The sequence below is a fragment of the Topomyia yanbarensis genome, chromosome 1 (genome assembly GCF_030247195.1).
Source record: "Topomyia yanbarensis strain Yona2022 chromosome 1, ASM3024719v1, whole genome shotgun sequence".
NCBI classification, from domain to species: Eukaryota; Metazoa; Arthropoda; class Insecta; order Diptera; family Culicidae; genus Topomyia; species Topomyia yanbarensis.
Window position 1 is genome coordinate 1075369 of NC_080670.1, and position 18119 is coordinate 1093487.

General features: G+C 38.5%; 1 protein-coding gene across 10 annotated transcripts in view; it reads right to left on the reverse strand.

The window, feature by feature from the left end:
- The window catches only part of LOC131676553 (homeobox protein GBX-2-like), an 18413-nt gene extending 1340 nt beyond the window's left edge, over nucleotides 1-17073 (reverse strand). The window contains exons 1-4 of one of the 10 annotated variants that reach the window (XM_058955650.1): nucleotides 16876-17073; nucleotides 11967-12137; nucleotides 2179-2737; nucleotides 1759-2123 (exon numbers count right to left, since the gene is read on the reverse strand). In XM_058955650.1, coding sequence (XP_058811633.1) covers nucleotides 1759-2123; nucleotides 2179-2626 — 813 coding nt within the window. In that variant the 5' untranslated portion in view covers nucleotides 2627-2737; nucleotides 11967-12137; nucleotides 16876-17073. Of the gene's footprint in view, nucleotides 1-1758; nucleotides 2124-2178; nucleotides 2738-11958; nucleotides 12742-16526; nucleotides 16840-16875 lie in introns of those variants that run through there. The other 9 variants (XM_058955648.1, XM_058955647.1, XM_058955645.1 and 6 more) reach the window with 9 other exon arrangements.
- Nucleotides 17074-18119: the final 1046 nt, after the last annotated feature.

Sequence of the window (18119 nt, forward strand, 5' to 3'; positions counted from 1 at the left end):
GAGGCTATTTTAGCCTCATCGAACCCCCTAATTTTTACATTACCATTTGAGTCAAAGATGACAGACGATATTTTAACCAATAGCTTCGAATGGATAGGTGATATTAGTCCAACTAATATATTGTTGCAACTCCCTATTGGGATCGTTAGGCTAGCAGGGTACTGTTTCAACTCGTCTCGATCTACCACTTACTTGTTACTGTTTGATTGATTACATTGAAGGCATTTAGATTATATTTTATTATTGATTTCTAAAATTCAATTTAAAACAAGGCATTTAAATTTACTTGCGGTTGACATATTTGAAGAAAGATCAGAGTAATACGCTTTCTCAAGATCATACTATTCAATCATCTCAGAGAATGTAACTAATGGCATTCCACTACCATGTGGGGAATCAACGGTTAATCTTTCCCGCGAACCTCAAACAAATCGATGGTAGTAATCTGTTTAAAACCAACGCATTAGGAACCCAAGCAGAGCCGATAAATCAATTCGAATGCGGTGTACATGGTAACATAGTTCTCTAATGTGTTCTCACTCCTTAGCTGGAATGTGAGAGCCAAGCAGCACCATGCAACGTATACCGCCAGGTAAATAGTAGAGACGGGATGCGCGACAAATAGTGCCGGTGAAAAATGCTGAAAATGCAACAATCCGCATCCGTCCATTTGAGTCAATCCAACAACAACCCGACACGGTACATGCAACGAGGCAGGGTGTTGAAAATGTCAAACAAATCCACACGCGCTCGCATGATGCTTTGCCCCGGTGATGATCTCCTGTGAGATGAGCCAGCGGCCTGAAAATTAGCTTTTGAGTAATTTATTCTTTGACACACCAATTTAGACGATTTAGAATGTAAAGGAAACGACGAAAATGAGCTATTCGAAATGATGAATAGTGGTAAAAATAGCATATTTTGTTAAGATCTTTTTATATCTGTCGGTTTTTATGATTGTTGGAGGCAAACGAATAGCTTCAGTTGGTTCAGGGAAGTAGGGGGTTGTGAAGTGGGAACAGAGTAAAGAGAGAAAAAATAAACATTTCAATTTTAATTTTATATCCTCTAATACGTCTTCGTCAGAATGAACGCGACCGGTGTGTGCGCCACAAGTTTTGGAAGATAGAGAAGTAGACAGGAAGAACCACTCTTAACGAATCGCCATCAACAGCGTCGTTGTCATCGCAAGCCGATGCGCTAGTTTAGCCAAGTGGAGCACCAAAGAGAGATCAGCTCTAATGAAGCGGACTCATAAATGATTTAAGTGTTGTTTCATGTTTACCGCAGTTTGATTTTTTGACAAACTGTATTATAAACCGGCATGATCTCAGAAGCTGGGACGTTAGTAACAGCAAGGATGGAAGACATCGGTGTTTTTTCTACAGCCAGAAGTCACGCGGGTGATGGAAAATGGCCTAATAAAATCTGCCGAGTGTTGAAAACAACTCATTTGTGAACTAAAAGAAATAAAGGCTTACATAGAGCATCCAAGAAATGGCAATTTAAACAAACAGTGTTTCTGTGACTGCCATTTCAAATAAACACGTTTCAGACTCCGTTCAGGGAAAAATAAATTTTATGATCTCTCAGGCCGGTTGATGGATACTTCAGGATTACTTCTATTTTCCCATTTGATGAATAACTTCCACGGGATTAATTTCAACTCGTGAAAGAGAATTTAGCGAAAAAAATATTCATGGCTTAGTTACAGTAACACACATCATTCAATATGAATATTTGGTTGTTTGTACTTACTTGCGTTTCCGTCACATTCAACAACTTAGCCATCTCTGTACGTTCGCTGGACGAAAGATATTTTTTAACTTCAAATTGTTTTTCCAGTTCAAATATCTGCCGACCGGTGAAGGTAGTTCTGGCTTTTTTCTTCCTCCGGTTTCCATCATCCAGATGAAGATCATCCGCATCTTCGGCATCGAGGCCAGATTCAGATCGGCTATTCTTCTTTGCACTTATCGTCAGTGCATCGAGCCTTTGTGTACCCGACGAGGACGTATCCTTCAAGGAATGCTGCGACTCATTCGATCCATAGATTTCCGACTCCACATCTGTCGAATGAGCTCGTTCCCGACTAATAGAACGTATTGATTCTTCGGTTGACTCTGCGAATAAATATCAAATTACTATACATTTCAGCATATTATACGTTAATTGTACCTTCTTCGTAGGATTTTTCTAACTGCGCTGATGGTTTAGAAATGCACAGATTTAACGGCTGGTCATCTTGCTTCGTTACGCTTAAATTTTGTAATAAATATGGCACCGTGTGGTTGTTATGTTCCGCAATTTGTGAAGGTTCTTTGACAATAGACCCTTTCCAACTAAGAATGTCCATGATAGAGTGTGGCGTTGGATGTTTAGGAGGATTGGCGTAGACATGCGGGTGCCATTTGTTGGTAAAGCTTGTCGTGAAAATGTTGATATTTGTACTATGCCAATCGTCACTGTTGACACTGGTTGCTGTGGATGACGGTCGAGGTGGTGGCGGTGGCGGTAGTGGCTGAGGCGATGCTTTGCGATTTGCCTGGGCCGCCTGGCTGTGCAGATCTGGTATGTTGGTAATACACACTTGATTCACTTCGCGGACCTCCTCAGCCTGGGTCATTTCGGATAGCGGATGCCACGGCAGCTGCTTAGCGAGGAGTCTTTGGTCACCTATTGTTTGCTGCGGTTAGGACACCTTACAGAAGTGCTACAGACTTTGCATTACACCTAACTGGAGAAGTTCAAGGATGAATGAATCAATTTAAGATGAATGAATCAATTTAAGACAATTGCGGAAGATTTTCATTTGACGGTACGGTTCGGTTTATGTAGCATTTGTTTCTTCACGCCAAATCCATGGTATGTCGTTGTATGTCGACGTTATATTTGCACGGTATTGTAGTTTAAAGAATGTACGAGGGGTTGGTGTCCACTAGCGGGTTGATCTCACTATTATCTTGGACAAACCCAGTCTAGAGGTCGTGTGCCATCCGGTGGTAGAATCTATCCACTGAGTTCCTGCTTCCATGTCGTGAAAAGCAACGACAACAGGAGTGTCTTCTTCATTTCTTCAGTTATGTATTAAATTAATAAATTCTTTATTTTTATTTTTCTTACAAATTCGTAATAAACTTGTCCGTTCTACAAAATAAGGTTTTCTGTACTTAATACTTGTCGGACTAATACTTCTTCCTCTTTCTACTGCGATCTACATTCGGACCTACCAGGTGCCAATATTGATCAATAAACAACTTGGGACTACCAGAAGTTGTATATTGAAGGATGATTTGTTGCTCTCAGGCATTATCATCTAGTTTTTGAACAATTTCAGTTAGTACCGATCAATAACGGCGTAGCAACCACGGGTGGTCACACAAGTATTATAGTTGAAAGAATGTACCCATTTTATTTTCACATTTATTCTATATAGCTAAACAAAAGTTTATATCCGGAAAGACAGTAGATCAGACCAAAATCATTCTACGTGGTAAAAAATGGATAGAGATCCGGTTGAAAAATATGAATTACATATTTCTTTGCTGGATCCTGACAACATGGACAATGTGCAAAGCACAAACCAGCATAATCACCCAGCTCGCCCCGCAATACCCAATTTAGTGTTATCTTCGTTGCTAGCAAGGAACAAATGAGTAATCCTCTTTTTTAAGTAGTTGTTACATTATTGATTAGGTAGGTCAAAAGCCAAGTCCATTTTTCTAATTAGTCGTCATGGGCTCACGACCACACTATCTTTAAACATCCACCCACCGTCAGTTCTGGATGTAATGATTTCCATCTCGATTAACTGAAACTGATTACAGCCACCCATTTTGTTGTCTGCGTTCCAAACCGAGTAAATATGAGCAAACCACAACGTCCAGCACTCTTTATGATTCGTTATGGTCTTCCAGCATCTAATCGTGCATTTCTCTTGGAAGTATATTGTTTGATAATTGATACACCTTGAAATCCTAGAGTGATTATACCATGTTTTCTGTAAAATTTCAACTCAAAAATCCAATGTTCTCGGAAACAATCATTGTTCCGCTATACATATACGAACCATTAAACTATACATTTCATCGTTAACTCTTCAATGCAGCACACCATTAAACGATTTATTTATGCGATAATTACCTAATTAAATCAATAAAAGTCAAGTGGTTGTTTAATTGTGTTCGCTCTCGCATCGCGAACTGGCCGATGGTGCAAACCGAGAGCTATCTGCCTGAAAGGATATTTACCATTCCCTCAATCAGCTACCAACTGCGGTACCTCCCGTTAATAAAATAATATAATACTCGGAAGAATTTCTGGAATCAGAGCCTCCAACCATACTCTGTGCAGTGAAGCAAAAAATCGTTCAACAACCATTTATCGTTTGAATGCAAATTTTATTCAATTATTAATACCAAAGTTCTTGATGATGCTGACAGCGATGATGTCGATGATGATGATACATCACTTAGCCTGTTCATTGTTCGGACTGACGATTTCCAGAGGATGAATTGCAGCATATTGTTTGTATCGATTTGATTGTCGCTATATGTATATTTAATTGGACCCTCCTTCTCAATTTCCCTCTCGCTCCTGATTCCTTGTATCCATCGACACACCACAACTGCCAACATCAACAGCAGTAGCAGCATCATAAACGGGCGTCAGAAGGGAATTTCGATCTGCCCCTGGTCCCTTTCCATTATCACTGTGTTATGGCATCGTTGCATCGTATTTGTGTTTATTATTATGTAGGAGAATATGAAGTCAGCAGAGTAGCATGTAGTATTTCAATGACTTGGAAGGTAGTTGGTTCAATAATCGGAGAAATGGGCGATGACATGTTTATGCTTTATATCATTAATAATCTTCGAGCCGAAAACGATTTTCCAACTGAGATAATATAAAGCATGCATGGGTTCGAAGGGTATACTAACTGCACATTGTCGTATTTACTTCACTAATTGCCCCGCTCCGTAAGAAATATTTATCTCATCATCAAAAATCCCCTTGTTAACTGGCAGTTGTCAAGTGGCCCTGGTTCCCAATGTACCCTACACTGTTAATTGATTGGTTTTCAAGTATTTACCCTTCCTTTATCCGATTGCCCTCACTTCAGCAGAGCCAGCAATTGGATGCAGCTCACACTTTGCTAAACGACCACCCATTCGGTGCTCCCGCCCGCCTCTGATTGCCCAATCACAGCGAACAAAAACATCAACCTACAGGCAAGAGAGATACATTTCAGAGTACAAACTCGTCGTTTGTGGCGTTTATGCATAACTCTGTCTCCTCTATCCGGAAAGCGGAGTAAAATAGGACACTTGGATATCGATAAATAATCTGGTATATTTAAGCTGTTCTTCGACATCCGGTCTTTGGAAAAATCATCGACAGTCGCTCAATCATCGCGTTGAATTCCATCTTACCCTTAAATCCCCCTTGCACTGTGTATGTTTGTATTGAAAGCGTTTAAAATGAGATATAAAACATAAATGCGAATAAATATACACACTGGAAAACATCAGACCAGGCGGACAATCGTTTGCCCAAGCGAGATAGCTCGAAATCCGTGATTGAGTATTTAATATGTAATGAAAATCAATTTCGTTAATTGTTTCCATATTATATATGCTCGATCGAACATACGCGTTCTAGGTAGGCGATTTAGAACATCCCAGAACTCTATGAGGTAGGGAATCATTTATGGGAAGGAAATATTTTGCCTCACATATCACGATGAATGCGTCCCGGATAAAGAAAAGGGGCATATTTTATGACAATTTATTCCAATAAAATACAAACCTGTTTTATTATTAGGGTCTTTTGAATCATTTATCGTTCCCTTTTCCCTTCCTGTCCGTGAGCATTTTGACGACTCTCCAAATATGATTTTATGACTGATGATGGTCGTCTTGGTTTGATTGAGATTTCAAGTTTCGGCAAAATAAATCATTCGGGATGAAAATAAAATGTCTTACCCCCTTCTTCATGGCCGCTGGAATGGACATTCGAAAAGAGTAAAAGGCAACAGAAATGATGTTTCGACATATAGTGTCGCCAGCCAGAGCAAAGAAAAGTCGAATTTGTGGTGGAATATGTTGCTTCTCGTAGAAAATCGAAGCTCGAACGACTAACCGTCGCACTTGATGGTGTCATACTGTGGTAAAAATGGGTTTACAACGATGTGATATTTGATTTCAAATTGAAATAAAAGATACAAAAGTAAACAGATGAGCAAACACAGTGCTACGATATTTAGGGATTATTCAAATTTCCCAAATAAATTGAAAATTAGTGGGGGTTGTTTCTAATTATGTACGTACATGTTGATACAATGCTTCGATTTCTCTTTGTATCAATGGTCTTATCTTGGTTTTCTAGTGATTCCGTTATGTATTCTATTCGACCATACACATTCAACGTTTCAACAAAGAATATACGAACTCGATATTATGACTTTAACATCCTATCGTAGAACTTGACTTATTTCGACAGAGTTTGGAATCGGTCCACAGCGTATAGAAAATTACACGGTTCGACTGGCTTAGGAGATCGGCGTTTAACCTTCTGTACCATCAGACCAGGATGCTCGAAATTAGCATCCTTGATAAAATTAGATCGAACAGCCAAAATACCAGACACAACTATGCCTCGCTAATATGGCAACATTCCAATGACAGACCACCCGAATCTACCATCTGCCTGTAGCAGGTGAACATGGCGCGACCCTTCTCTGCGTGATTCTCGCCCAATTAAGTAGGAAAACAGCAAATCCAGTCTCGAGCGTACCTAATAGAGACAGGCCTCGGGCAATTTGACATTGTGTAAATCGTATGCGTGTGCATCCACCTATTTAATTAAATCTCAAATGGTGTATGGTATAAATAAATCGTTTTCGAAGCTTTATGTAAAATATTTCTCGATTTCTCCTTTCGTGTGATGACAACTCTCAAAAGCGACCTCAGGTCTCTTTTTCAGATTTGCCTACAGTGGCAGGAAGGAAGGTAGCGGAAAGGCGGACGACGGAAAAATAATTAAAAACACACATTTTATAATCTTCGTTCCATTTCATCTCCATCGCGCATCTCTTGCCTGTCCTACACTCAGTCACCGTCAGCCCTGATACTCTTGACGGCGGCTCAGTCATCATGTACATTTATCGTTTCTGTACGGCGAGTACTTTTTTAACTGCGCGCTCCTGTTTTGAGCGCTAAATGACTGCATTTACGAGTCGAGCTGCCTCCCGAGCTTTCCCTTCCCGGCCAGCCTGTGGCTTTGCCATGATACTTTTGTATGCCAGTCGGCGGGAGCCAGCATCCAAGCATCGTACGATGATTCCCAATGATTCTATTTAACCGTAATTAACATTTCGTTTTTGTGTGCTTCATGACTTTTTCACTCGACATGCTCAATTTTCTGTGACGATTATTACATTTATTTCATTAAATTTAAATTATGTCGGTAGCTGCTCGGAAGCCAAGTGGATACGAGGCGACGGCGGAAAGGCACACTAGAAATGAGAATACTTTTTTTGCATTTTTTTTCAATTTGATCCAACTTACATAGAGTACTGTTGGATGACATGTAGACTAATTAGTACGATCCACAGCATAATACAAGGCTGAATAAGGACCATTCTACTACGCAAAGGATATTGAGTGGAATCAAAAACCAGTTTCCTGTAAGAGAGCAACATTTTGCTGAAACGTTCTTTCAAACTTACACTATCATGTTTGCATAACAGTTCTACTTTTAGAATGTCAGTACTGCATACCTTTAAATCGAATCTATAGGTTGATGGCTTAGGTTAGACCGAATGTTCCATTAGGCTAAAACACGTTAGGTCGAAGTACATTTGGTCGAAAAATGCGCGAAAAACATTGTTTACCATTTTAAAGTATTTTAAATCACCTTCTGTAGGAAGGAAAACTTCCATGGCTTTGGATCAAGAACCGTTTTTTAAACAGAAACTTGTACATTGGAAAGTTACTAATCCCCGTTTTCATTGCATTTAACGAAAATGGTATGATAAACTCTACGTGAAATGTCTCGTGCGTCCACACTTAGTACGTATAATGCTATTGCCGCATGTCTTATATCCGAACTCAAAACGCGCAACACTATTTGACTGGGCGTTTATGGCATCGACAGGAAATACACCTGTCGTTCGGCATCTTTATCGTAGAATGACTACCTCCAGATTGTTTTGTGCCATACTGTGGTAAAAATGGGGTTATATTCAGTATCGGCAAGGCTGCAAATGCCCAATCATTTGGGGCAGTTCATTTATCAATTAGGTAGGCTTTGAATTGATGGAATGCCTCAATTACGCGTACCTGCATATACTCAATGAAGAAAATAAAACGAAATTTGAGGGGTGAGACGTACTGGTCTAACTCTCTGCGCCGACAGTATTACGCATCAGTTGGGTAATTAGGTCTTATCTAACGAACCCCAACATTGACTCATCGATTATTTAAATTATTTCATTTATTTTAAATTCGATTAACAATACACTCAGGTTTTTTCGCGGTATTTTTACGCTTTTTTTTGCGTGGATTTTTGAATTCACGCGGTTTTCATTCACACGGATTTTTTAATTCACGCGTTTTCATTTACGCGGATTGTTTAATTTATGCGGTCTTCATTTATGCGGATTTTCAAATTTACGCGGTTTTCATTTACACGGATTTATAGTTTTTTTCATAATGTTGCACGTAGTTGTGAAAAACATGGATTTAATAAAATGAGCTTTACAGTTTTTAGAAGGAAAAAACCAAATCAAAGAAAACTTACAGGCATGAGATGTTTATCAGTTATATTCTTAAACTGTGAAAAAAAATTCCCAGAAAATAATTCGAACGATTGAAGCAAACAAATAAATCCATTTTTTGATGCTGACTGATGAGGAGACCCCCTTAAAGTGACAGGATAGTCATGAAAACCACTCGATCTACGGTGGTTTCAGAATAATGTACTTTCCTATGGTAACTGTTAAGAGTAAAATAATACCATCCGTAATGTTCAGCAGCCAAAAACGCGCTATCTTCAAACCTTTCTCGAATATTTATACTCTAGGCCAGTGACTCTCAACCTAGGGTCCGCGGACCCCAAGGGGGCCGTGAAGTCGTTGCTGGGGGTCAGCGAAGAAAAATATATTTTCCAAGCGCATATTGAAATTTCAAGTCTTGTTTCCTAAAAATGTGAAAATAACATATTGAGTGGGGTCCGCAGCAACCCAGGGTGATTTCTTAGGGATCCGTAGTACGAAAAAGGTTCAGAACCGCGACTCTAGGCGGTTATTTCATTCTAATATACCACTAGCACCGACTTACCCTAAACGATTTCTATGTATAAGTGTATGGACAGCCAAACGGAAACAGTAAAGGCAAACAACATCCACGCGTACTTCCATGTTCCACAAAAATGACGCTGAAAAAAGTTGTGCGAAGCGCATTTATAGATTCGAATGATTTTGGAGTTTAGCTTCAAAATACTCTTTAAACAACCTAAAAAAGCACGTAATTGATGGAAAACTACCAATATGTTGAGTATGGAATTCGAAGACTACGTAAGGTTCGTAAGAATAAGTTTTAATCCTTCTATGTATGTATGAGAATAATGACACTATAAAACACATCACTCATCAAACACAAAACATGTCAGAACATTTCCAAAATAATACGCATTCATTCAATACTTGTTTAATTGAAAATGAATACAGCATAACGACACTATAAAATGCATTGGTTACTTCAACGGTATATCTTGTGTTGACGACTGGAACTTCAAACTCAAATAAGAAAAAACCGTCTTTATCATCGGCAATGATACCTCATCAGATAAGAGAGCAGTGGCGATTCGATATTATTGATTTGGAATTGTAAATGCCCCTCCCGCTTGATTGTTTCATCTGACTAATTAGAAACAGCTAGATCCAATCATTGAGAAATCAGATTCGAAATGTTGGTATAATTATTAGTACAATTATAGCGAAAGAAGAATACTGTGGCTGTCGCTGATAATCGATGATTTTTATGTTGACATCTTCCATTTCGAACGAAAACGGAATTGAAAATTTGATGTACAGTTTTTGTATGTAGCGGTGATCAGATAGTCAAATTAACGAGCAATATTCATTTTTACATTTTCTTTTCTCTAGCAGATTATTGAAGCTAAGCTAAGAATTTACACAAAGAGGATAACTCAATTTGCAACCTTTTTGAAAAACAATTGAAAATATTAAATAAATTAGTTGTTTACTGGTGTAACTAAAATAGGAAAGCAATATAAACCAATCGTTTTAAATTTTGCGCAAAGTACAAGTATAGCAATGTTAAACCGTTGTTCCCTGAAAGGTAACTGTTTCTTAAAGCAATGGTGGAATCATATCAAATCTTATAAAGTTTTTCAAAAATTAGTTTGTACACTCAGGAGTGAGATTTTACTCATGAGAAACGCATTATACAATCTACAGACTGTGAAATATATCCTGGCGTTATGATACAGGGGTTCTAAGCCGGTTGTCGTATGTTCTGGCCGCTACCATGAGAGGCTTCTAGTATCAGGAAGATCATAGCACTAGTCTTGCGACAATAAGGCTTTACTCTATGTTGACATAATAAGAGCTAAATTGTTAATCAATAGAAATGTTTATTCAGAAATGAAAAAAAAAATCATATCAATGCCATCAGAGCATAAGAAAACATAGCACATTGTGTAGACAATTTATAAATGAACTTTATACAGTTTTCTTGGGTCACAGCCAAAATTAATTTAAGTAGATATGTATTTTCCGGAATTTACCACTCTGGAAAAAACAGTGGAACAAAAACTGCCGAGGGGTATTGTTGAAGTATTGTTCTATGGCATAACTGGCGTTTTAAATTATCTGCAGAACATTTGCCATGGCATGTTGTGTAAGATATAGAAAATTGCATAAGTGTAGAAAATTTATCGCCGGAGTTGTGGGTGGTGGGCGTCTATCTATTGATTGAAAGTTTTGCTCATGTAATGTAAACATATCGAAAAGGAAGCTGCATCATTTAAATCAAAATATATTAAGGTTTAACAGAAAATGGACGATAGAATCAAGCGCTTCGCTATGGTTAATTCTAAACTTGCGAGCAAGATAACCTAAGAACCGCTCATTCAGTTTTAAAGATTTAATCAGCAAATTAAACTACATTAAAATTTTAATAGAATAAGGTCAAGAAAATTTGAATTTTTATTATATTTTCTAAAACAAATTTAACAAAAACAAATATGCAAAATTTGATGTGATTTTAGCACAAATTTTTTTTAAAGAGCAAGAGCATTCTTCAACACCGAATCGCTCAAATGATTTCGAGCAATTTGGCAATCCTAATTAGTTTTGGATATCTATACATTTCAGAAAACCAAATTTAGCATGATATTACCATGCCGACGCGACTATCTTGCAAAATATGCTGCTGTATGTTTAACCTTTACTGCTGGCAACAACAATGTCATTACTGAAACAGCTTGTCTCTAGTTGCGTTCCCTACACGGCAACTAATTTGACAAAGTTCATCTGTGTCCAATTTCACGCGCCAAGGTGCGCTAATTAGCCGCGCATTGCTTCAAGACGCCAGTCAGCAGGATCAGAACGTGTTGACCCGATCGCGCAGACTCTAGCGGCCTTTAAGTAAGCCGACAGTAGCTCCGCCCGTGGTCACACGAGATCGAATACCAGCCTGGTGGCAATCTCGTCGGTTAGATAAAGAGAGAAAGACACACGCCCATCACAAACGCCACTCTACGTGATCGTAGTCCCCCCTCCTTTCATTCCCTCAGCCGGCAGGATCGGTAAAACATCATCGTAGTTAGCGTCATCATTTTCATGTCGGTTGGAACCAAGCTCGTTAAATGAAAATCTCCCGAAAATCGTTGTTCTCTAATTAAGGTTATTAAGTAATTGGTCTACTCTACTTGCTTACACACTTAACTCCTTTTCTTGCTCGTGTTGACTATCGTCGAATTATCCAAAGTGACAAGATGTTGTAGTGACTCAGCTTTACTGCACTTCCAAATAGTATTCAATAACTGCTCATTCAAGCATCCATTAACACACACAATTATTGCACTATTAAACCAAAAAACTGTATAGTCTAGAGAACAGAAAATAATAGAATGTTCTGGTGTGAATCTAATAGTTCTCTTTATGACAACAACAAGAAGATGGTTGGTATAAAAACAACCGTAGTCAATAACCACTGCCGACCGCTTTACACAGCAATTAGTCTTCGCTGCCAGTTAGCACAAAATAATAAAGTGTCACTGAGCATAATAAAACGCGGACTGCATCACTCCACTCGCCGTTGACTGGCTCAATACTGAACGAGTTTTGAACCAAACCACGACACCGCTCATTGATGCAGATGATGATGATAATCGACACACAACAGTACACCAGATATTATCCAATTTATCATAAAATCACCCACTCTGAGAGCGCGACAAACGATGTGAAAACTTATGCTCTGCCACCACCGCGCGCTACTGTCAGTACATTCGCTCGTTAGGTCGTTCAATTGCCTGTTCGCTCGTTTGCTCCTTCGTTGTCCTCCTTCTCCGTCTGATCGGTTTCAACTGTGTACACAATACAACGAACATCAGCTCAAGCTCACTCACAGATCACTCAAAAAGTGCCGTCGAAAATCATCATCGCCATCATCGGCGGTAACAACACACCACACGTTATCGAAATTGTGTGAGGAAAAGTAAGAAATAACCATATACTAAATCGACGCTTCAATCCATCCTCTACACACACACCACATCCCACCCAGTCGCCGCGTGCCAACCAAGTGCTCGACTTAACTATGCTGATGCGCGCCCCCTTTCTGGTAATAGCAACAATATCAGCACCATCACTAATAGCATCAGCGGCAATAATAAGCAATAATAATAATAATATCTATATCAATGGATGACGACGATAAACGCTCACTCTCCACCGCCACTGTTGCTGTCGACGCTGGCGAGTAGGGTAAGGATTACGACTCATCGCTAGAGTGTCCTATTCATAAGCATAAACATATTTATCTGATGTTGTGCTTTATATATGTGGAAGACATCGGCTAAGCTAAGCCAGCGAGAACACTTCAAAATTATTTTCAAAATTTTGTGCTGAATCTTTTGAAGCGATTTCTTCTTGATAGCACAACATCCTGACCAGATACGCACTGCATAGCAGTATTGCTGGTCTAAATATGTTTTAATCAAATAGTGTGTCAGAGCTTAAATATATCATATGTGAGATATAAATGTTTAGTATGTTATATTTTATGTTGTTTTGTACTTGAGTTCCTTCAATGTCTTGAAACTAAATGTTTTGTCGTGCAATTTATGTAAACATCGAAAAGTCCATAAAAATGCCACCGTGTCTGGCCGATTCAAGCTTTTCTTCCAATCATCTTGGCAGCAAATACTGGACGCATCTCACTGTACCAGAAATCATCAAATGGTTTAACCTAGCCGAACGATTATTAAAACCGGACTGATGAAATAAAATATTTGTTACTTTTATCGGATGTTCGATAATGTCGAATTCAAATGATTAAGGGGGAGAGGGTGAGGTCAACGTTAATTCGATAAAAAAAAACATTCAAAAAATGTTGTGGCGACATAGAGAGCGTTCATTCATTCAATGCCCACATGATACCACAATTGAACAATATATCCTCAAATTTTAATGGCAAAATACTGAAATGACAGTGAATCTCCGGAGGTGCCTCATCGAGAACTTGTTTTGCGGTGTACATCATGGAACAACCGTTTAGGAATAGTTCTTCTTCACATAATTCCCCAGGTAATTATGAGAGCTTCTATTTTATTCTATTAATTTATTTTAGTAGCACTTTGAAGCAAAAAAACCGGCATTCGCTAAAATATAGTTGATAACCGGAATTGTGTAAAAATAATAACATTAATAATTTTGTGTAACTCTCCCGTAGTTCCCTGAACAATGATGTGAAGAATAACTTTGGGAAATCTCAAAACGATTGGTCCAGGAAGCGTTGAGTTATGGTGAACGCCGCAATTTTTCGAGGTTCCCACAACTAATTGCTAATTGTAATTCCGATATAATCATACTCACACTCATCTTCATACAAAACACATAAACTCGTACCAGTTGCAGATCGCTTGGGCATCGCAAAAAAATACCACTCATTTTTTTAAAATCTCAAAGCCCCCCAACACCATTCCCCCTCCCCCCATTAATACTATAACTTTTGAAGTAGTACTCGGAAAATTATAGTTTATACCTTTTTTAAAGAAAATATTCTTTGCATTACAAATTATATGTCCATTCCTCGTCAAATATGAGAAGTTGAAGTGTTGGGACATTTTGTCCCAAAACTCCACTCTTCCTAATAACTATTCTGTTCCAAGCTGCAAATGATACATATTTTGCAGTTTTTTTGATGTGAAAAAATCTCAGAAATCGATCGAAAACTTTGCGACCATTGTCAAAATACGAGGGGTTCTAGAGAACTTTATCATTTTTATTACATTTTATCATTTTCTCGTGCATATATCTCTTGTATAATTTAATCAAATTTTATTAAATGTACCTTTCAGATCACGAAATTTTTTTGCCATGCCCTACTGATCACGGTACACTTTTTTCTAATGGTATGTTTTACTTCCTTATAAGTTAAAGATTGATATTCGTACGAAATGTAGAAAATTTGAACCGATTTTTTATATAATTGTTTTTTATTTCAAATTTGCCCAATCATTAGTTGAGATTATACGAAGTGTTTCTACAAACCGTAGCTTTCTGAAAAAGAACTTTGCGCATCATTTATCTTTGTCGCAGTTTGAATCAATCATAAAACCAAGAATTCAAGGTTACTCAGGGTAGTTCTGAAAACTTCAGTAATGTTTTCTGTACTTCAAGAAAATCTTACACATCAAAACATATAAATTTTATCTTTGACGTAGTTCCAAACCGTAATTCTCAAAATGACGAGATGTCGTGTTCCGTTAAATTTTACATGAAAGATCTATTTTACAAGCACAGTGCAATAAAATTATACTTTTCAACGCTTAAAACAAACACCATATGTGGAATAAAATTAAGTGACTTACTTAATCAACGTCATTTATAATTACAATGAAACGTAAAACTATGACATTTTTGATGCTCGTATAAGTCAGGGCTAGGAGACGTAAATTTACACGATTTCTTCTTAAAAATCTATGGGAAGTCCGGAAAATTCCACGAATAATTAATATAGAATTCTGGGTAGAAATGTTTTATACTTTTAAGAGACCCTACGAAGTTAAAAAAAAGTCCTAAATCATTTAGGGAAATGCTAATAAATTCAGTGAATGTATACGAAGCATACGGAGTTCCGATAATATTCAGAGAAGTCTTACTGTTTTCAGAGTTTTTTTCTACGAATCTACAAAAACCTACGATCTTAAAAAAAACTAAAGAAATGTTTTTCACTCGCCATTTTCAAGTATACTAGATGGCGAGAGCAATTATTTTCAAAATTTAACCATTTTTTTTAATGGAGGATTTATGACTGATATGCGAATTTAGCGCATAATATTATGTTTAGGAAGCTTTATTCATTATTAAGCCTAAAAAGTAATGCTTTAAAATTTACTTTTGCGATTTAATAGCCAAACAAAGCGCAAGTGTATACTCAAGTATACATGTATTGATAGTTATCTTTTAAGGAAACAAGCCTACTTCACGCCACGGTGGTTACTTTACGCCAAAATCAGAGCATAATGTTTGAGCTTGTAGTTCAAATTTTATGTTGTTTTTTGACATAAGCAAAACATTCGTTGGTTCAATGTGTAACTTTCGTCATAAAACAATCCAACATTTTAATGATAAGTTCAAATATCGTTCTCTAATTTTGGCGTAATGTAGCCCCTAATGACGGATTTTAGGTTTTTTTTAAAGAGTTCTTCAAAAGTATGCTAACTATTTCGATGTCTGAACTACACTATACTCTCTAGCATTACAGGTTCACTTGAATATGGTTTAAGATCAAAAGAAAGTTGCTGGGTTTATTTAAAAAAAACGAATGGCGCACAATATCATAAATAAAATCCACAATTGATTGATTTATACAAATCCACGCCATCAAAAATTATTCTCTACAAACATACTTTGAATTAGATAAAATCCGTTTAGCATCCAGCAGATATACCATTTCCGGCATCCATTGCTTATTTGCGTACTCTCCACAAATCATCGCGCCAACTAGGTCACATCGTGGCACACATCGGTCACTATTGCGACTGATGGCCGGTGATTTACCCCCATGCTAGGACCAAGCGGCGAAGAGCAAACGGCAAGCAATGAAGAACACACTCAATTAGGCGAACGATGACGGTCAAACTCACAATGCGAAGCGAACGGTGAACAGCGAGCGCGCGGTGGGTGGTAGGTTGGAGGTGGTCCGGTACAGGACGAACAAGAATAACACGACTTCAAAACTCGAGGAATATAATTGAAATAAACACACCATATAACGATTGGTTCAGGGAGAGACACCGAAGTAGAATTTCTCCCTGTTCGCTCACTTCAGTTTTGTGGGGTTTTGATACAATGATTTCGGTGATGATGACACACTCTATTTGATAACTAAGCCCACTGTGAAGGCAGGAGACAGCTAAGAGGTCTCGGTTGCTCCAACTCCAGAAAGCACTCAATGTCAATTTATCGACTATTAACGACAAGGAGCATTCGAGATAACTTTTCTTCCGTCGAACTTCGGAATCGTTTTTTTTTTTGGCCTGCTTGGCCGAACTGCTCGGAGTGATGTCAATTTACAACTGAAACCATTTGTCTCTGATTTTCGCTCTACTGCTTACCAGCTACTCCCGGTTGAGTAGCGACTAAAACGGAGTCAGAGTCAGAGCAGAGTAGAAACACTCATCACAAACAGTAAAAGTTAATCGACTCCCGCAACAACACAAAACGGCGACACTAATGGAGCGTAGAATTACAAACACATGATTTTATTATTATTATGTGTGTGCTCTCGCTTTGCCCGATTGACTACTGCCGTGCCAGCCAGGCCAAAGCGTTCAGGCCGCATCAACAGATACAAACCCCCGGCGTGTTGTTCGGGCAGAAAGGGGTAGGTAGGTAGGCGCACAGGAAGCGAGAGGATATATTAGCGAGCGCACGTTCGTTTAAATGGTTTTGTATCTTCCGTCTCACTCTTGCAAGCACTGACAACGGCACTGTGCGGTGAGGATGTTTTGGATCATACACAGCGCATAGCGCAGCACAGTTTTCGGTATTAAGCGGTTTGCAAGGCTTTCCTCCTGCTTGCCATACATTTTGCGACGATGGGAGGAAAGCGTACATTTCCACCAACACTGTGTGGGTGTTTTGTGCGGCAATGTGAATGAAAATGTGCATGGCAATTAGGAATCGGTAGGTTGCGGATGAGGAGGAAAAATGCGAATGAGGAAACAGAAGGATAATTAGAGAGTACCGAAACGAGAGACACAAATGTAAAGGGAGAGAGCGAGAGTAAATATGAATGATAAAGAGGAGAGAAAATTGGAAAAACCATTTAATTTGAATGTCTCAACTTATGTAGGACATGGGGTGGAGCTATGTTGTTTCGATTATGGACGTTTTGCCTTCAAGGGCATTTGATTTTTTTGGGTAAGAAAATCCCTAAAAGTACGTGTAAGGGTTGATATCCGAATTCAGAAGAGGAGCGGTATACTGCAATCCACTTACCAACTACGACGCCATACCCGCCCTAGAAACAAGAATATTTGATAATACATACTTCCTTTTCCTTTTCAGCTTCCATATTGTTATCAAACTATTTATCCTTCCACATCTATCATTTTTAAAAAAATAATGTGGAACCACCCCACAATCGTACATAAAATCCCTGTATCTTTTCCCTTACCGACCCCGAACATCGTTTTTGTACAAGCACTTCTGGTGATCTGCTATTCTATTATATGCGATTACCACGACCGCGCGCCAGGCCAGTTAGCCATGTCAGCTCTAGTAGCATTCAATCTGTACCACGGACCATGCACACAGGCTGGGGAGGGAAGAAACAGTTTAGTTGGTTCACATTTCA